Source organism: Chelonoidis abingdonii, chromosome 11, assembly GCF_003597395.2.
Source record: "Chelonoidis abingdonii isolate Lonesome George chromosome 11, CheloAbing_2.0, whole genome shotgun sequence".
In the NCBI taxonomy this organism is placed as follows: Eukaryota; Metazoa; Chordata; order Testudines; family Testudinidae; genus Chelonoidis; species Chelonoidis abingdonii.
The window spans coordinates 39,499,084-39,519,795 of record NC_133779.1 but is presented as its reverse complement, the minus strand read 5'-3'; the positions used below and the strand labels follow the sequence as shown (position 1 = coordinate 39,519,795).

General features: G+C 55.6%; 1 protein-coding gene across 1 annotated transcript in view; it reads right to left on the bottom strand.

Annotated features, from left to right (window-relative positions):
• Positions 1-1,472: 1,472 nt before the first annotated feature.
• Positions 1,473-20,712, bottom strand: part of APC2 (APC regulator of Wnt signaling pathway 2) — a 43,492-nt gene continuing 24,252 nt past the window's right edge. The window contains exons 8-15 of the mRNA XM_032791167.2: positions 15,260-15,352; positions 13,547-13,937; positions 12,274-12,369; positions 11,757-11,896; positions 10,798-10,875; positions 10,028-10,144; positions 9,447-9,661; positions 1,473-8,678 (exon numbers count right to left, since the gene is read on the bottom strand). Of these exons, the coding sequence (XP_032647058.1) occupies positions 3,065-8,678; positions 9,447-9,661; positions 10,028-10,144; positions 10,798-10,875; positions 11,757-11,896; positions 12,274-12,369; positions 13,547-13,937; positions 15,260-15,352 (6,744 nt within the window). The 3' untranslated portion in view covers positions 1,473-3,064. The remainder of the gene's footprint in view (positions 8,679-9,446; positions 9,662-10,027; positions 10,145-10,797; positions 10,876-11,756; positions 11,897-12,273; positions 12,370-13,546; positions 13,938-15,259; positions 15,353-20,712) is intronic.

Sequence of the window (20,712 nt, the reverse complement as noted above, 5' to 3'; positions counted from 1 at the left end):
TCCTGAATAGCCGTTCCTGAGTTGCTCCAGGTTTAGAGAAGCCCTTGTGCTCCTAAACCACTTAGACAAGCTTTTGAAAATGTCCCCACCCCCCCTCGTTTAGTACTTTCAGTGAGTACCTTGTACAACTCTCACTCTCCATTGGAGCTGCTACGTATCTGACTCTGACCCCCCTCCCCCCAATTACCATATCACCTGGGTAATTTACCACCTTTAATCCTCATAACCTCCCTGGGAGGCAGGGCTACGTCCTTATTTTACAGATGGCCCTCCTTATGCCTCAGTTTCCCAAGGTCACCCAGGCTTTCTGTGGCAGAACAAGTCCTTGATGCCAGCTCTCCACAGTCCTAAGCTAGAGCCACTCTGCTGGCCTTTCCACCTAAGGCTGCAACAGCTCCAGTAGCTCTGCTCTGTCCTTGTTCCGACTTGCACTCTCCTAACCCCCTGTCCCCTTCCTGCCCATCATCTGTTTCTACAGCATGGCTTGGGGTGGGGCATGTTTCCCCCGGTAGGTTTGTTCAGCACCCGGCCCATGGGCGGGGCGGGGGGCAGGAATAGGAATGCTACTGTATTACAGCTATTAAATAGCCATCTTTATCTTTCATTCAAAAGGATCCCAAAGAATTTTGCACAGCACAGACTGAATAGTGGCCCCTGGGAAGGCAGTGACAAAACTCACATAGGCTTCTATGAGACCAGCATTTTGCCATGTACAACAGCACCTTTAGATGCAAGTATCTTCATCTGCCACTGAAATAAAGCCACCTCTGGGGCTGAACATGGTGGCTCCTTTCAACAGCACACAGCAACGCTGCCAGCTGTGGAAATCAAGCTGTGCCCCGCATCCAGCTGAAATGCCTGGATAATTCTAGGGAGGTGGACTGGAATAGCCCATCTTGGAATCAAGCCATGACCTGGTAAGAACACCTGCCTCTGTCATAAAGACCCTGCGCTTTGTTATCGCTACTGCGAAGGAATCTGGGCAGCCTGCAAACATTTATTCCTTTGGAAACTACCATACAATTATCATTCAGCAGATTTAAATTAAAAATCTGGCATTCTGATTAATGTATAACACTCTTGAAAGAGAGCAGGCACTGGCCAAACTGACACCCCCAGAATACATCTTTTTGTAAAAATACCACTTCACCCCCCCGCCCCTACAATCTGCCCTCCTGATCCTAGGAAGCAACGTTGGCAGTTTCCCTGCAAGCTTTGCAACATTAATCAAAACCAAATCTGACCATGCTGGACAAAACCTGTAACAACAAAGCCCAAACATCTGGTAGGCAACTCTCTCTGCTCTCTACTTGTGATCAGGCAAGGCCCTGAAACAAACAAGGAGTCCCAAGTCCCAGTGTATCTATAAAGCATAGTATCTTTGGGGGCAGGAGTGAGGCTCGAGAGAGAGAGATGTGCCTCTTTCCCGCTTGCAAATCAGGAAGTCACTCCCCTGCCACTGACCTTGTCAAACCACAAGAATCAGGACAAAATTTTTAAGGGGAGATTTTCACTCCATGCCTATGGAATTAGGCACCCAATGAGCAACTCTGCCTCAGATGCCACGGTCAAGGGGCATTGATACGGACCTCGCTCCTTTCCTCATGTCCCACTGCAGCCTGCGACTCCCTCCCACCCCTTGTCTGGGAGGTGTTGAAGCACAAATTGGACTAACCAAAGGGAGGCCCTGAAGCTCATTAGGAGTCGCCTCTGGCCGCAGCTTTAGCGCAAAGCCTGCATAGTGGGGCTGAGTTTATAAAGAGGATGAACAGCATAAATCACCTCTCCCGCCCAGACCCGTCCCCTCACCCGCCAAAAAAACAAAAATGGCCTTTCCTCGCCTTAGGTCCTTGGCGTTCCCCCATGTGCTGCGAGAAGCATTTCCATAACAACCCTCCTCCCTTGGTGAAAATAAGGTGCTGCTCTGCTCCCCCCAGATACTGGGTGACACCCAACGCAAACACAATCCCAGCAAGTTAGTCATTAGCAGATTAACCAGTCACCATAATTACAGGCCTCGTGCTGCACAAATGGCTGGTTCCGTAATGGGGAGGTTCTGCCCTTCTTCTATTCCCCATTGTAGAATCCTCCCCAGATCCCCTCGCCCCACCCCTCTCCCACTCTGCTTTTGGTCCAGGGGTGGGTTTCTGAAGGTGTTTCTGTAAATCAGCTGAGATTATTTGGATACATGGATATTAGTGCCAACATGTGAGACAAGGCATGCAGCTGAGACCTAAGATTAAGGCTTTTGCTTGAAGCATTCTTGGTGGTTGGGTTTGTTTGTTTGTTTGTTTGTTTAAAACAGAAAGAGCAGCAATCCCAGTTCCCTTTGAAATCTCGACCTCCTGGGAGAATTTAGAGACACCCCAGTGAATCAACGACCCCTGTTGGTTGTCCTCGGATCGAAAATCCCAAGTGTGCTTCAATGAAAGCATGGAGAAAATGGGCCTACAGCCCCTCCTGGCATTGGCGTGTCTAGCGGGGAAGTTGGCTGATCGCTGCTTCAAAGTTCTTCAACAACTGTGAACTGTGAGGCCATCAAGACATCCCATAGGCTTCACTGCAAAAGTCCATCCCTTCGTGCAGGACACCTGTGGCCATCTAGGCTCCATGGATAAAAATCCCTTTCCTTAAACTAGAGTGTATAGTGATCAGACATCGCAGAGAAGACATTGGCACAGCCATCAGCAGAACACAGATGTCAGGGGGATGGGGTGGGCAGTTACCTGGTTCTTTCCCAGTGCCCGACAGTAAAACTTCCAAAGCTCCATTAAAAAAAAAGAAAGGGCAGAGAGAATAAAGGAATAAATACTTGCTTTTCTCCAGGTGTTTCGTGTGTGTCTCAATGAAAATTGTCACAACCCTCCTGGCCAACAGTCACATCAACGCAAAAGTTCCTCCTTGGTTTATTAAGCTTGAGAAAACAAAAACGCTGCTGCTTCTGTCTCTTTATGAACAAGAGTTTTGTCCTCACGGCAGTGCAGTAGTGAGTGCCTGGGGCTTTGCTCGTTTCTTAATACACTATCATCAAAGTTGAGGTGTTCTTTGCATTTGCAATAGCGGCTTAAGCTGGCATTTTTTCAAGCGATTTCTTGTTGATCATTGGTGCTACCATGGGGCTGGGAACGTAGTTGAAGGGAGTCACCCGGGCAGATCTACTGGGAGAGCTGTGCCTGCTGGAGGGGAAGCTCCCAACAGATCCAGTCGGCCCTTCATGGCTGAAGATGGGCATGGTGCCCTTGGTCAATGTCAGGCACTCTGTTTCGCTCTTGGGCATCTCCCGGGTCTCCAGTGTTGGAGAGGTGCTGGAGTTGGTCTTGGTGGTGGGGTAGTCCTCAGTTTGCACCACAGCATCACTGGTTTTCCTCTGGATGGGGATCTGAGCACTGGGGGTCTCCTCCTCCAGGGTGCTGACCAGAGGCAGGGCTGAGGAAGGCAGGGTGCTTTTGAGGATGTGTGGAATGTCTTCGTCGCGGATCCTTCTCCAAGTACCCTTCATCATTGCCATCCGCTGCTTGTCCTGCTGCCCCGGGTTCCCCGCTGCAGGATTCGGGGTCAGCTTGGAGGCCTCTTGGCTCTTCCTTCTCCTGGCTGATGACTCGGAGCAAGAGGACAGGACGGAGGAGGGGCTGCTGGTCCTCTTGATGATGCTGATGTTGGGGGAGGAGGAATACCTCTTGAAGGGCTCAGGCGAAGGGGTGTTGGTCTTCACAGGCAGCCGGGAAGGGCTCTCAGAGCTGGTCCTCCGAGGAGGCCTCTCACTGGGAGTTTTGTTGTTGGCCGGGGTCCTTGAGATGACTGGCCTCTGGCTGGTCACCACTGGCTTGGCCACCTTGAGCTCTTCGCACCTGGAGGAACACAGGAATACAGCTGGGAGGCCTGGCCTGCTTCTCTTGGGGGAAGCGCTCTGAGACAGCGAGGACATGGACTCGCAGGAGGAGAGCTCGGAGCGGTGCCTCATGATGAGGCTAGAGGACTCTTTGATGAAGGTGAGCTGCCTCAGGAAGCTGGACCGGTCCGACTCACTGCTGCTGGACCTGGCCGAGGACATCCGCACCAAATTGAGCCGGGCGGGCTGCAGGATGCCCTTCCTGCTGCCTTTCAGCTTAGGGCTGCCCACGTGCTCTTCCAGCACCGGCATGGAGCTCTTGGCTGGCAGCATCTTCTTGTTCGGCTTCTGCATGAAGGGGATGCGGACAGGGGATTTCTGGGTCTTGTGCTGCTTGGTGGCTGGGGATTTCGGGGGGGGCGCTTTGGGGGCAGTGCCTGTTGGGGAGCTCCTGGTAACCTTCACCCCCTGAGACGGCAGCTGCTTGTTGAGCTGGGAGGGCGACGTTAACTTCTTCTGGGTGGGCTGGGAGGGGGTGGAGGTCCTGGAGGAGCCTGAGGATGGGGGCTTGGTGATCCTGGCAGGAGGGGTGGCGCTTCTCTTGGGCAAGGTGAGGTCGGCCATCTCCGAGGCCTTCCCCAGCCTGTGAAGACTCTGTGACCTCTGCTGACTCAGGGTGAGGTTTTGGATGGTGGCTTCGGGCTTAGTTGTGGCTGTTTTCTGTGGGGTCGACCTGGGGCTTGGGGTGTCCTTCACCGCACTGGGCACGTATATCACTGTCCTGCCTCGGAAAACCACTGGCAAGTTCGACATTGGCTTCTGCTGGCTTACATTTTTCTCTACCCTGGCATTTCTGCCCCCGGAGTCCATCACTTTCTTGCTCTCCATTGCATGGTCTCTCTTCTCCACCTCACGGCTTACCCCATTCCTATCCCGCTTCTTCTTATCGTTCCTGTCCAGGGACAGCTGCAGGGTGGGGCCGACAGACAGCCCTGACACAAAGGAGAGGATGGAGTCAGACTCCGAGGAAGGCTCCCTGGAGAGGGATGCTGCAGCCTGATGCAGCCACGTGACGATGGAGTTGGCACCTTCTTGGATGGCCTTCCACTCGACGCTGTCCAGGTCGGAGCCTTTGTCCGACATCATCTCATCCGCTGGGTTGTGCCTCGGCTCCGGCTTCCGCTCCTTGCCAGCGGCGCTCTTGGGGTTGGCACCTTTCAGCTTCTGCTTGTGCTCAGCATTCCTGCGCCGAGCGGAGTGCCGCCTCCTCCTGGGCAAGGTGGAGCCGATGCACTTCTGCAGCAGGTCGTCATCCGAGGTGAAGCTCAGGGAGCTCGGGGAGCTGTCTCTCTCTCTGGCTAAGGCCCTAGAGGCCGCGCTCTCTTGTATCCGGCTGAGAGTCAGCTGCCTGTTGGCCTTGTACAGGGTTGTCCGCTCCTCGTGGTCACAGAGGTCGATGTCACTCAGGGAGCTCATGGAGGAGCTGAGGGAATAGCAGGGCGGCGTCTCATCCACGATGAGGTTGTTGTGGAGTTTGGCGGACATCTTGGTTTTGGCCTGCAGTAGCTGCCTGGAGCTTTGCTCCGGTTCCTTCTTAGGGGTGGTTCCGCTCCAGCGTTCCTTCTTCTGAGCCTGGGCAGGGCTGGCCTTCCTCTTAGGCGAGTCTCTCCGCACCTCCAGCAGGTCGTCGGAGTCGTTCTCATAGAAGCAGTAGACGGCCTCCTCGGTCGGCGTGGTATGGCACAGGGACTGAAAGGCCATGCCCCCAGGGGCACTGTCCTCACAAGGAGCACCCTTCCTGGGGGGGACGCCCTCCAGGTGGACCCCCACCCTGCCAAAGTCCGGCTCCAGGTTGGGTCCATTCTTCAGGGGAGGTAGCCCTCTCTTCACCTCAGCTGCTTGGCCCCTGCCTGCCTGGACAGGGCTGCCATGTCTCGACCCGCCCTTCTGCTGGTAGGCCGTACTCATCTTGGTGGGCGTCGAGGAGTTGGAAGCCGCTTTTCGGCCTGGTGTGGGGCTCAAACTCCCTTGCTCACGGTGTGCTTCCATATTGCACCCCACCGGTGGCCCCGCCACTTCCTTCTTCTCCAGTCTCTTTCCAGGGCCGCGCTTGTGGTCAACCTCCTCCTTCAGTGGGTACTTGAGGGTCTCGTCACTCAGGGAAGCGGCGCTGGAGAAGTTGATGGGGGTGCCTTCTGCGGAGTCAGTGAAGGAGTCATCATCCTTGAAGAGGTCCCGGGCGGCAGGCTGCAGGTGTTTGGCGACGCCCCGGTGCGAATGCGTGGGCACCAGCATGTAGACCGGCATGTGCAGAGCCTTTTTGGTCTGAGGATTCAAGACCTGGCTGGGGAGGCCGGAAACAAGGGAGGTTTTGACCTTCCTGAAGCGGGAAGGCATGGCCGAGTTGATGCATTCCTTCAGGATCTCGATATCATCGTCTGAGTTGAGCTCTGGACGCTCCAGCTTCCTCTTGCTCTCCCCGAATCTCTCTTCCCGCCTATCCTCCTGCTTCTCATGTGCCACGAAATTCAGGCTGTTTCTCTCAGGGAAAGGCGGCATAAGCTTCAACTCCACGTCCTTTTGGATGTAGTGCTCGTGAAGGGGCAGGGCACTTAAGCTGGAAGCGCAGGAGAAGTTCTCGTTGGGTTTCTCCACCGTGAAGTAGATCATGGAGTCCAGGTCTTGGGGCAGCTGGAAACGCTCCTTGAAATCCGTGATCTCCATGAACTTCTTGACATTGTTTTCCCACTGGATATTGAACTGGCTGGTCTCCTTCTCTGGCTGGGATCCCAGTTCGAACAGGGGCGTCTTGCTGCGGCTTGGGGGCATGGTCTGACCAGGGCTGTCCGGCAGCTCACTCGGGCTGATAGTGCCACTGATCATCTCACTACAGGGGTCGCTCTGGATGGAGCTGGCAATGGATGGGCTTTCAAAGCTGCCTAGGGAGCTGACCGAGCTACACCGGCTCATCACCAGAGGGGTCTCCTGAATGTAGTTCTCCGAGGAGCTGGACGGGGTCAGGTCCTCGTGCTGGGATGGGGAGGATTCCCTCAGGAAGATCTTGTCTCGCTTCTGGAAGGGGATGGCGATGGGTTGGGAGATCCCTCCCGGCGCGGCCGGGCCTAGATCTGCCGCCTTCACCTTCTCCTGTCTCCTATCGCAGGCCTCGGCCTGCTCTACGTCACCTTCGGCCTCGGCGCCCTCCTCCACCTCGATGATCTCCAGGGAGGAGTCGCTGTCCACCTCGTTCTCACTGTGACTCTGCCCGTCCAGCACATTGTCAGCGGAGGAGAGGGAAGAGAGGGAGCTGCACCGGGAGAAACAGATGGGGGTGTCCTCCACCGCATACGTCTGGACTGACTCCTGCTCCACTGGGGCCGGCGTGTGGGCAGCCAGCTTCTCTGGGATCTTGCTCAAGTTCTCGGCCATCTGGAGAAACCCCATGGGGAGCCAGGCTTGCTTCCGGCCTGGGAGAGTTGGGTGGTAACTAGCACCTGAGATCCCCACGGCGCCAGAGGCCGGGCTGCTCTTGGCCAGATTCTCCAGCAGGGGTACATGCTGGTAAGAAGGGGAGAGTTTGATGGTGTGGACCTGAGGGTTGGGAGAAAGCTCATTGTCTGGATCCTTCTTCCACTCAGGCTCCTTCTCAGGGACATTGGGGCTCGGGAACGTCACCGCTTTCTTAGCCCTGTCATGCGTGTCTCTCGGTTCCAGTTTATCCGGCTCGCCTGACTCTTTGACCTTGACCCCGGGCTGCTCCATCCTCTCAGGCCTGTGGATGAGGATTTTCTTCAGATCCAGCCTGCTGGGCCGCTTCTGGTATCTCTGCAGCTCCTCCTTGCAATCTAGGAAGGAGGCCCGGGTGCAGGGCTTCATGTGCTCCTTGGTGCAGTAGCCGTCACTGGTGCTGCCGCTGTTCAGGCTGTCATTGGACAAGCTGGTGTAGGCCTTCTTCAGCCTCAGGAGGGTGTGGGCCCGGCTCAGGTTCTCCCGCTTCACGAAGCTGCTGGCATCCGAGGCGCGACACGGGGAGCAGGACTGGGCCCGGGCCTCGTGGACCTCCTCAGAGCCGTACTGCCAGTCAAGGCAGTGGTCCTCCGAGCTCAGGCTGAAGCTGTCGTCCGAGGAGGTGTGGAGGGTGGAGATGTCCTCCACCAGCTTGTCGATCTTGGCCACCGTGGTGGAGATCTTGTTTGCTAGCTTCTCGGCCACCAGCGACACCTCATCCTCGGGCAACGGCAGCTTCTTGGGCTCGGCCAGCTTGCTGCTCTCGTCCTTCTCAGGCTCCGGGCCCCTCCTCTGGGCGATGGCCCTGGGCAAGGCCTGGCCCTGGAGGAAGGAGGAGTTGAGGAACATGGAGAGGATGGAGGCATTCCCTGTCTCCGCCCCTGCTGAGACATTGGGCACCTCGTCGTCGTCGAAGCAGCCGGAGTCGGAGGCGTAGTCCTTCGCCAGGCTGTCCATGTGCCTCAGGGGCTTCTTGGTGTCGAAGGCCTCCGCCAGGTGCTTAGCATCCAGCTCGGCCTCCAGCGCCTTCTGCTTCCTCACATAGAGCGAAGGCATGCAGGAGCCCGGGGAGATGACTGCGGTGTCCTTGTACTTGAGGGGTCGGTTGGTGAGCAGGTTCCGGAGGGCGGCGGCGCTGCCCATGGCGATCATCTTGTGCTTGGAGTGGATGAGGTTGCGCAGCATGCTGACAGCCCCCAGGTCCCACAGCAGCTCCTGGTCTTTGGGGCTCCGGGCGGAGAGGTTCCAGAGGGTCCCGCAGGCATTGCTGACGATGGTGAGGCTGTGGGATTTGAGGTGCTGCAGCAGGGTCTGCAGGCAGTTGTGGTCCCGGAGCACTTGCCTGCAGGACATGGATCGACCTTCCATTAGAATCACCCCGCTTTGAACATCAGAGCGTTAATAAACAACACCACCGCTTTGCCCTCCTCGGCTGCACCCAGTCATAAGATCTCAAAGTGCCTCAAAATCCTCCAATTGATCCACCCTCGCAGCAGCCCCATTCTACAGGGGGGCAGCTAAGACATAAAGAGGGGAAATGACTTGCCCAAGGTCACACAGTGAGTCACCAGAGCAACCCAGGAGTCCTGAATCCCAGCTCCTCCCACAATCCACTGGACCTTATTCCCCTCCCAGAGCTGGGAACAGAATCCAGGAGTCCTGACTGCCAGTCACTTCCCCACTTCATGCCTCAGTTTTCCCATCATAAAATGGGCACAATGAGCTTTGCAAAGTGCTTCAGGATCTTCTGGCGAAGATCGCACAGTATTTACAAAAACCCGATCAACCAACATAGCACTCCCGAGATGGTAAGGTTCCCCAAGGCACCGTGAATCTGTTCTGTGGGGGAGGCACACACCCCAGAGATGGTACTCCGAGCTACCACAAATAATATTAGCATCTCATCAGGGACAGCCGACAGCGACAGCACATCTTGCTGCCCTTATACTCAGGGGCCAGAATGGATCCAAGGTAGCTGGGAATGACCCACAGCCCCGCCAGATCCCGCTCACTGACCAGCACAGCGCTTTGGGGTTGTGGGGGGATGGGACTTGGGAGCAGCGAGAGGATCGGTGCTGGGTGTGGCAGCTGCCATCAGGGCTAGGCTGACCTGTAATCCTCCCGGGTGGCGATCAGGCTGGACACGTTTCTCAGGATGCCTCCTCCACTCTCGATGATGGCCAGTGAGTTGCTCTGGCACTTGTAGGTGAGGGTGCTCACCAGGAAGCCCAGGGCACCCTGCACCAAGCAGATGGCGGCTTTGTTCTCGGTGCTGTGAGCGGACAGATTCCACAGGGCGCTGAGGACACTCTTCAGGGTGGATTCCTAGCCAGGATAAAATCATCATCAGCGTCCCTCTAGTGACAGGGCCTCTTCAACTGCAACGGTAGCATATCTGTGAGTGCATCTGCTTTGCACGCACACCCCGCTGTCATTTGCACACTTACTGTAAGCATGCTTACTCCGTGCATGCCACGACAACATTTGCACCTCTAGTTCACTGTACACATGCATGCCATCCCCCACGTACACACTTATAGTGGATGTGCAAGCCATCAGCTGCTCTGTGTGTGCAAGGGCAGTGTTTGCACATGCAGCTCATTGTGAGCACGTAAGCTGTCCCTCGTTTTGTGTGTGCGCAAATGCAGGGTTTGCACACGCAGCCTAGAGATCAGGGCTCGCGTCTCTTACCTTGGTGGCACGCAGGGCGCACTGCATCAGGCCAGTCACGCTGCCCACCTCCCGCAAGATTTTCTTGCTGTTGATGTCTGCCCTCCAAGAGAGGTTCCGCAGGATGCTGGAGACCACCTGCGGGGACGAGATGAGGATGTTCACACACAGGGAGGGACATGGCCAGATTCCCATGCTCAGCCCACCTGCTCCGGGCAGAGCTGTCAATACAGGACCGGAGCAGTTCGGCCACAGCCCAGCAGAGGGCAACATCATGACCCTCTTTCACCCCACCCGCCCTGCCATCCCAAAGTCTCCCAGCCCGCCCTCCTGTTCCAGCACCAGCTCCTGGCTTGGCGTTCTCAGCAGAGGGGATCTATGGGGAGCTCCTGGGCCTCTTCGGATGATTCCAGGGCCCGCAATGGAACAGCCAGGCGGGATGAGCAGCAAGGACTTAGCCAGCTTGCTCCAGCAGGAGCAGGAATCCTGCATCCAGCAGCACACGCTGGTCCTGGTGAAAGGCACCAAGTCAGGGACCGGGCCGAGCTTTGCCCTGCAATACCAGGCAGCCTCACCATGCATCGCTGGGTGCCAAGCATGGGGTATCCAGAGTTAGCTCGCCTAGCCATGCGTGAGCGCCCCCGAGGCAGGCGGGCACCTGGAATAACTCAGGCCCTGTGTAGCAGGCAGTAGTCAGCTATGTGTGCCCAGGTGTATGCCGTGGCTTAGTGCGCATGGGAGCGACCGCCCAAGTGTCTGCCACCGCCCCAGGGGAGCCAGTGTCCACCTACCTGGTGCAGTTCCTCGTTCTCGGAGGCCAGCTGGGCCACAATGGCCTGCATGCAGCCCCGGCGGGAGGACAGAGTTGCCTGCCAAGGGGAAGAGATGGGGGAGGTCAGATCCTGCGCACACGCACCCCCAGTGCAGCCCGCAGGGACACCAGAGCCCCTGCCATTATTGGAAGGGACCACAGCTGGGTCACCCAACGCCCGGAAGCTTAGAGCCAGCTGAGATCACTGCTCTCCAGGTCCCTGGGCCCCATCCCCACCAGGATCCCTGCTCCGGTGCATTCCCCTAACACTCCTGTCCTGTCCTCCCCCCAAGTCTCTGCTTCCCAGTCCCTTCCTCTGGGTCCTCACCCCCCAACCACCCCCACACTCCCCCCAAGCCTTCCCAGTCCCTGCTCCATGGTCCTCACTCCCCTCCCCACAAGCCTTCCCAGTCCCTGCCTCATGGTCCTCACTCCCCTTCCCACAAGCCTTCTCAGTCCCTGCCCCATGGTCCTCACTCCTCTCCCCACCGCGCTCCCCCCAAGCCTTCCCAGTCCCTGCCCCATGGTCCTCACTCCCCGCCCCCCCCAAGCCTTCCCAGTCCCTGCCCCATGGTCCTCACTCCCCTCCCCTCTGTGCACCCCCCCAAGCCTTCCCAGTCCCTGCCCCTGGCTCCTCACTCTCCTCCCCACCGCGCTCCCCTCAAGCCTTCCCAGTCCCTGCCCCATGGTCCTCACTCCCCGCCCCCAGCACTACTCCCAACCTTCCCAGTCCCTGCCCCTGGGTCCTCACTCCCCTCCCCCCCGGGCTCCCCCCAAGCCTTTTTATCTCTTCCCTGACTCTCCTGACCCGTCCCAGACCCCCACTCCCCAACCCCAGGCTCCCTGACCCATCTTCCCCTGACCTCCTCCCCTCCACCCATCACCTTTCCACGTCCTCCACCCCCGGGGACACCTTTCCCAGCTCCCCCACCTCCTCACCTTGTTCACCACGTCCCCGAAGGTGAGGTTGGTCAGTGCCATGCCTGCGTATCTCCTCAGCGCCAGGTTCAGAGGGTCACTGGTCATTTTGTGCATCTCATAATCCACCTGCAGCAGCTCAGCCACGGCCTGGAGACCACCTGGGGGATGATTCGGGTGTGTGTGGGGATTACAGAGATGGACGGGCCCAGCCAGGCACTGCGGGGGAACAACACCCCCCGCTCCTCTTTGTGCCAGGGACTCCACTGGTTTGTCAGGGAGGGGGTGGAGCTGGGGTCAGGGTGTCCCACTGAAAAGGAGCCAGGGTGCTGTATTCCCAGCCCCCTCCTGTGTGTTCCCCACAGGCACCCACCCCACTGCCAGGCAGTGCCATGCAGGAGGGGCTTGCTCAGTCCATGGCATGGGGTACAGGAGCCCCCAGAGACTCTAACCCGTTGAGTCGTGTCCTCTGCACTCCCTGCCCACGCAGGGATGGGGGAGCAGAGCCCGGAACCCTCTTGGGGTTCGTGCGGCTTACCGAGCTCGTTCATGGCCCGCCTGTACTCCTCGTCGAAGGAGAGCTTCATGATGGCGCAGGTGGCCTGGCAGATCTGTGGCTCGATGGGCACCGGTACTGCAAGGAGAGCGGAGGTGAGTGACGCCAGCCCGCTGGGGGGCACGGGCCATGCAAGATCCCAGCCCAGCCACGGATCAGACACACCTGGATCCTTTAGCCGTCGGAATCCCCAAATCCCAGCGAGGCGGGAGGGGATGGGGCTGTTTTCCCATCAGAGAGGATCTGTTTTACTAACAGGACCAACAGACTCTCTAGGACCAATCCGCCCAGAGATGAGAACCAGCGGAGAGACACCTGTGCTTAACCATGCTCTGCACGTGCCCCCAACACCCCTCCACCATGTGTGTGCACCTCACGCACCTGTATGTACCCATCCCTTCACACACGCCTTCACTCACAATCACACACATGTACTGACCCCCCCATGCACACACCTGTAGGTGGACACGCTCAGCTGCACACCGACACACACACACAGCTGCACACTGAGACACACACACCATATGCATACACACAGCTGCACAGCAACATACACACACACTCAGCTACAGACTGACACACACACACTCAGCTGCACACTGACACACACATACCATGTGCACGCACACACACTCAGCTGTACACCCATACCCAAACTCAGCTGCACAACAAACACATAGACACCGACACTCACCATGTGCATACACACACACTCAACTGCAGAGCGACACACACCGTCTGCACACACAAACACACACATCCAGCTACACACTGACACACACGCACACCATGTGCATACACATACACTCAGCTACACACCGACACACACCCACATATCGACACACACACACTCAGCTGCACAGCGACACACCAACCCACCATGTGCATACACATACACTCAGCTACACACCGACACACACCCACATATCGACACACACACACTCAGCTGCACAGCGACACACCAACCCACCATGTGCATACACATACACTCAGCTGCACACCGACGCTCACATGGACACACACACACGCAGTTGCACACTGACACACACACGCACACTGACACACACACACTCAACGGCACACCAGCATGCACAGACATGCTTGAAAACCCCCACCCCACCCCCCCGCATACACATGCTCTCTCCAAGCAGAAGCATCAAGATCAGGTGTCCCCTGCTCCCAGTGTCCCCCCACACTCTGCTGGGAGCAGCAGGCCCTGGCGCCCCCTGCTGGAGACACCATCACCCTTCCCTACCGGCACTGCCCTCGGGGCCTTTGCCCCCATCTTTGCTCTGCAGCTGCATCTGCAGCCAGTCCCAGCAGGTCTCTGAGTAGGAGCGGATCTGCTCCAGCACGTGCAGCACCCGCATCTCCTTCTTGGCCTGGCCCTCGTCAGGCTGCGAGAAGATGATGTTGTGCAGGGCGGCGTTGGCCCGCATGCGGGAGTCCTTGCCGCTGCCGGGGCTCTGGGGGCCTCCCGGCTCCCTGTCCGTGTCGTGCAGGAGCTGGACGAGGAGTGGGAGGCAGCCAGACTTGCGCATGGCCAGGCAGCTCTCCTGTGAGCTGGACATGGCCAGCAGGGTGCGGGACATGTCATCCTTGTCCCGGGTGGCCAGCATGGACAGGAGCCAGAAGACCACTTCCACCTGCAGAGCACAAGCACCCAATGGGTTACCCTGCACCCCACCCTGGCCAGACCCCCTGGCACAAATCCTGCTGCACTGTACTCTCAAATGCAGAGGTCCCCTAACTGTGCGGTGCGCCCCCCCAGGAGAGCATGGAGGACCGTTTGGGGGGGGCACAGCAGGGGCCTAGGCCCGCCCCCAAGAAGGGGACGAGGAGGGAGTGTCACCCAGCTCCACTCCCTGCCCTGCCCTCACCCCCAGCCCCTTACTCAGCTCCAGGGAGGGGGTGTGTGGACAGAGGTAAGGGGGGAACAAGGTAAAAAGTTTGGGGACCACTGGGGTCTATTCAATGGTGGGCAAAGTGAAACAGACTAGAGACAGGTCAGTTTCACTCAGCAGCTGCCAGCAACCTCTGGTCACCAGCTGACAAGCCTGGGGCCGGAGATGGGGAACTGGGCTGGGAGCAGAGCTGGGTGGCACTCCCTCCCCGCCCCTCATGGGCCCCTGGGCCCCTGCTGTGCCCCTGACGGTCCTCCACACCCCCCTAGGTGTGGGGAATTGGGGCACAGAATGGGGAGGCTACCTGACTTGCCCAAGATCACACAATGAATGTCCTCTAACCTTCTCAGCACCTTGGGCCTGATTCTTCTCTAACTCACCTCAGTGGAAATCACGTGACCCCACTGAATTTGGTGGGTTCACACTGGGGTACAAGTGACGCAGGAACAGAATCAGGCTCCTTGCTTGTTTGGGGATCTAAATCTCAAGCCCTTTCCTGGTGCAATTAAACCAAGAAGCAACATGAGACCCCCTTCCGCCCCAAGTGGCGCTGGGGGAAAACGTCAAATCAGATACTGGGGTCAGAGTGCACAATCTGAATAGACGTGTGTAGGAATTGGGTAGCATCCCTTTAAATAGGTTGCATGCCTGCTGGTGGCACTCACTGTCTTCTGTGTTCCTGAAGCCTCCAGAACCCCGGCAGAGCAGCAAGGTGTGAATGCAGCTAAGCCTGGCAAGTTGTACCTAGTGAGCACACGTGGTTATCTGGACCCCGTTGTGCCTGTGGGATTCCTTCATTTTACATTTCTGGTGTAAAGAGCCAAAGACACAATAGACCAAGGGCAGGAGGGGAAACTGAGGCACGGCACAGGGAAGTGACTCGCCCATGGTCACCCAGCAAGTGAGCAGCAGAGCTGGCAACAGAAGCTCTGGGTGTAATGACCTGTCCGCTACGCAACACTGACTGGCACCGTTCACAGCCGGGGAAGAACTCAATTTGTTCATCTCCAGCGAGCGTCTGCGTTTCCTCCATCAAATGCCCAAGGGATGGGGATTCTCATTACCTTATTGTTGCTGAGGTGGCTCCCTCCCTCCTCAGGATGCGTTGGGATGTCCAGGCTCCCGTCCCCTTCCACGCCAGACAGCTTCCCACACAGCTACAAGAACAGAGAGGGGGGATGCGTAAGAACCAGAGAACTGTACAGAGCACATCGCAGCAGCTGCAGTGTTGGGCTGGCTGGCTCTGACTAGCCCCTGCCCTGTGAGGACCCAGCCTGCTTAACTTCATCCAAGCAGCCTCCTCTGTTCCCGAGCTGCTGGGAGGCCGGGCAGCAGCCACAGTGTATGGATGGGTTCAGGGGACTCTGTTCACGGAGGATTGGAAAATGCAGAATGCTGTGATTTTATTCTCCTCTCCCAGTCTGCTTGCCCCGTCTCTGTCTGTCTCCTGCATCGGGCACACACAGATCCCAGATCACGGGTGAGTCTTGGTGCGATTTGCCCCTTCAGAGTGTAAATTATACCCCAGTTAATTCAACTCAGCGGGCCAGACTCAGAGGGAGCGTAAGGTGGATGACATAACCAGAGCCTGCCAGAGCTAACCACAGGAGTCTCTGCAGCGTCTGTAGCTGGGGCAGTGACAGACTCACATCCCCTGTGGATCGGACCTGGAGGGGGACCCACGACACACTGATCAGTGGGTTCCACACCTTAAAGGTCAGCACAGGGCGTGAGCGGGACTTGTACGCTGGAGCCATGTCTCACACCAGTTTTCATGTCCTTAGATACAGACGAGACCCAGTTCTGCTCTGTGTGAGGCCGGCAGCAAAAACCATTTCATCTGAAGAGGCCAATCTACCCACCCCAATACCACCCCCATCAGCGGCTCGATCCAGGCAAGCAAACTCTCCGGAAATTGCTAAGGGACCCTGGCTCTGTCCAGACCTGCTCTCAGATCCAAGTGTGCTCCAGAAAGACATCCAGCAAAGTGCCAGTCGCCTTCCAGGGGCAGAGGGGCCCAGAAAGGTCCCAATGCAGCAGAGGCTGGGAGGGGAGGAGGCATACATGGGACCCCTCGGCATCACATAACTGGGCTCTGCAATGGAGAGAAGTTTGGAAGTAGGCTGTGCTCACTGGGACCTTGATTCAGCAAAGAACTTAAGCGCTCACTTAAAATCCCATTTGCTTCCACGGGACTTGGTGCTTTCTGAACTGGGGCCTGCAGCCCCTGTTCTAGCCTTGGGGCAGCACCCAGCAAGGGCAAAAGTCCCATTGACTTCAATGGGAGCAGGATTGTGCCCTCTATGAGCCCTGGAGAGAGACCCTTCAAACGGTCCCTCCAGCTCAATCCTGAGCCGGCTCCTTTCGCCAGCGCTAAACGGAGGGATACTGAAGTAGAGGTGTCAGTGAGCAGGGTGCTGGGTTGCAGGAATGCCAGGTGACTGTGTAATATGCAACACGGATTTTCCTATGAGACCAATGCATGTTTCAGCATCTTTGCTGCACAGGGTTTTGCTAGGCCGTGCATGTAGGGTGGCCAGTTTTGGTTGGACATATTCCTGGAGGTTTCATCACACGACATCTTAAACGAAAGATGATTCTTTAATTCCTGGAGACTCCAAGGCAACCCTGGAAGGCTGACAACCCTCCTTGCACAGTGGAGAAAATTACTTCTGGCTGCCCCGGGGGGGAGGGGGCAAGTGGGGCAATCTGCCCCAGGCCCTGGGCCCCACAGGGGCCCCCACTAGAATATAGTATTCTATAGTATTACTTTTTTTTTATGGAAGGGGTCCCCAAAATTGCTTTGCCCCAGGCCCCCTGAATCCTCTGGGCAGCCCTGCATGTAGAAGAGCCAATTCATACCTCTGCTACCATCCTTAGTGATGCATCTCCCACTCCATCCTGCTCCTCAATAATCCGCCCATATTAAATTATTTTAAACTCTCTCTCTCAAAATACTTAGACAGCCCCAATCCCATAGTATCTGAGCACCTCAAAGCCACCCTGTGAGACAGGGCAGCAATATTGTCTCCATTGCACAGATGGGAAACTGAGGCACAGAGAAGCTAAGTGTCTTGCCCAAGATCACACGTACAGTTTATGGCAGAGGAGGGAACTGAACCCAGCTTTCCTGAGTTGTAGGGCAAAGGGCCTAGGCACAGAACTATCCTTCCTCGCTACCAACCGGCCTTATTGCAGATGCATGTAAAAAAATATGTATTGCCCAGGGATTCAAGGCCTCAGGACCGAGCACTATGGCTTATTTCTCTTTCCAGGACAAATCCCCTTTTTAGCCAAGTGTGATAATTGTCTTACTGAATCTAAACCACTCCATCTTCTCAGGACTTAGCTAAAAGCCCCGCTGTGCTCTGGCGTTGCATGGGGTTAAGGGAGAAATTCACAGCCAGTTCTGCTATCGATTCCTTGGTGCAGAGAAAGGCTCGGGGCCAGGGGCAAAATAATTTGTCTCTGTACTCAGTTAATCTGTCACAGAAGGTAGGAGAGAGAGCACCAGTGACTCTTCGGAGCCCAGAGTAGGAATCACGTGACCTCTGGCTTTTTAAATCCTGTTCAGATGTTAATGAAACCCTAAGGGGGAATTCTGATCCCACTGAAGTCAATGGCTAAACTCCTATTCATTTTAATAAGGCCAGGATTTCATATATGGCCTCTGGGTTTAAAAACTGTTCAGAGGCTAGTTAAACTCTGGACACTTAACCCTTAGAAAAATGCTACAGTATTATGCAGTAATTATCCCAAACACTACAGCTTCCTGCCACATTACTGAAGGATTCAGGAGTCTTATTGTAGAATGCCCTAGTATTTTTAATAACATTGTACGTTTCTTATATTGTAGTATCTTTGTTTAAAAATACTGTTTTTATTATAAAACTGTGCGGGTTGTTAAATAATAATGCAATATCTTTAAAACAATATTGTAGTATTATTTCCTAGCAGTACAGTATTTTTCTTTATAATCCTCTAGTATTTTTAATAGAGAAGCAATCACCTTAATTGTAGAGCTGCAGGTATTTTTTCTTTAACAATTATATAGTACTTTTCTTATTACATAATATATTTAATAAAACCATGGCATTTCCCCTTGTAATTCTGAAGTATTTTTAAAGGGCTGTCCTATTTAATAACATTGTAGTATTTTTTAAAAAAAAATGCTGCAGGTATTTTTCTTATAATTTAGCATTTTCTTATAATTTAGTATTTTTAATAAAACTATTTCTTTTCCTTTTAATATGATGGTATTTTTGAGAATACTGTACATTTAAAAATTATGTAGTTGATTTTATTCATAAAATCATGGTATTTTCCTTACAATGCATTTTTAATTTAGTATTGTTTAGTATTTGGGGGGAAATAATGCTGTAGCATTTCAATATTGCTATAATATTTTAGAAACAACACTGCAGTATTTTAACATTACTGAATCTTTTCAAATACGTTAGTACTTTCAATATTACTGTAGCAGTTAAACATTATAATTTGAATATTAATATAGGTTTTATATTACTGGAATATTTAGAGATTTAAAATACACCGCTACCTCGATATAACGCCACCCGATACAACACAAATTTGGATATAATGCGGTAAAGCAGTGCTCTAGGGGGGCCAGGGCTGCGCACTCCAGTGGATCAAAGCAAGTTCAATATAACACGGTTTCATCTATAACGCGGCAAGATTTTTTTGGCTCCCAAGGACAGCGTTGTATCGAGGTAGAGGTGTAATGCTGTGGTAGTTTTGTACAGTTCTGGCAGGATATTCACTGTGAGTGGGCTTTGCTGTGGACTGTGTTAGATCTGTGGGGTCAGTAACACACATCCAGCCTAGGCAGCAGTGAGATTAATTCGGGGGGGTCTGGGACACATCTGCCCCCCGCCTCAACCCCACCCACTCCTGATTCCCAGCATGGGGGTTGGCTCAGCCACTCAGAATCCAACGCTGGGCCTGCCAGCATCTCCCCTCCTGGCCTACTTCTCGTCGCCATGGCAACTGCCCATTTCACGGTGCCAGAGACACACAAAGGCCTGCCCCCCCCACTCAGTGGGGTGGGGAGGCCTCGGAGACCCGCCTGCCTCTAGTGCAGAGATGGGCAAACTACGGCCTGCGGGCCACATCCGGGCCACACCGTCAGGGGCAGGGGGTCCGGGGGTGGTCAGGGGACAGGGAACGGGGAGGCATGGATGGGGCAGGGGTCCCGGGGGGGCCATCAAGGGACAGGGAACAAGGGGGTTTGGATGGGGCAGGTGTCCCAGGGGGACCGTCAGGGGGCGAGAGGTGGTAAGATGGGGGCAGGGGCTGGGCCACACCTGGCTGTTTGACAAGGCACAGCCTCCCCTAACCGGCTCTCCATACAATTTCGGAAACCCGATGTGGCCCTCAGGCCAAAAAGTTTGCCCGCCCCTGCTGTAGCACCATTCTCACCCCCATGCCAAGCAGCCTCCTCCAGCATTCCCATCCTGGACGCAGAATGAGAGTCCACATGCCCCTCATCCACCCAAATGCAGCCAGCGCTGCCATGGCCCACGTGACTCTGCCATTGCCTGACCAGCCAGGCTGTCCAGACACAGTGCCCAGGCCTGCGGATGGGACGCGAATTGCTCCCAAGGGCGAGCACCGGAGAAATACACCCCGACCTCCAGCTGGGGCAGAGGGAAATGCCAGAGATGCTGCCCAGCTGCTGCCTGCCACAGCAAGGCCCTGCAGAGACCCCAGCCACTGGAGAGCAGAGGATGGGGGAGACAGTCTGGGCTACGGCCCTAGACCCTCACCTGAGGATCTCCAAGCCCTTTGTAAATACCAGTGAGCAAAGCTCTGGGCCAGGGAGACTAAAAGTATCATCCTGCCTGTTAGAGGGGGACACTGAGGCACAGAAAGGGGAACATGGATCAGGAGTGAGTGGCGAGCCCAGGTCTCCCCTCTCCTGGCCCTGTGTGTTAGCACAAAGGCCAGCCTTGCCTAGATAGAGGTGTGTGTGTATGAGATATATATATATGGGCCTGGGCTGTGTCTGCAAGGGAGGTCTCCCCCACATTGGTGCAATGAGGGGTGTGTGCAGGTGGAGAACGGGCACACCTGGACCATTGTGGTGGTGGTAGGGGGGGAGAGCATACCTGTCTTCGTAAGCACCAGCCCCCATCGGGAGCGTGTGCAATGGGTCAGTGCAGGGGAGTTTCTGGGTGACTACACACATCCGACGAAGTGGGTATTCACCTACGAAAGCTCATGCTCCAAAATGTCTGTTAGTCTATAAGGTGCCACAGGATTCTTTGCTGCTTTTACAGATCCAGACTAACACAGCTACCCCTCTGATACAAATGGCAGGTGTGAGTGTGCGAGCCCACACGTAAGTGTGCACATGAGTCTGGAGCATAGGTGTGAAAGTGCGGGTGTGCACACCTGTGGGTGATGCTGTGCGTGCCAGTGAATGAGCAACACTCGCGGTGTTGATGGCTGGGTGTGTACACATGTAGGGGTGACACGGGGGGGGGAGGAGAGGGGT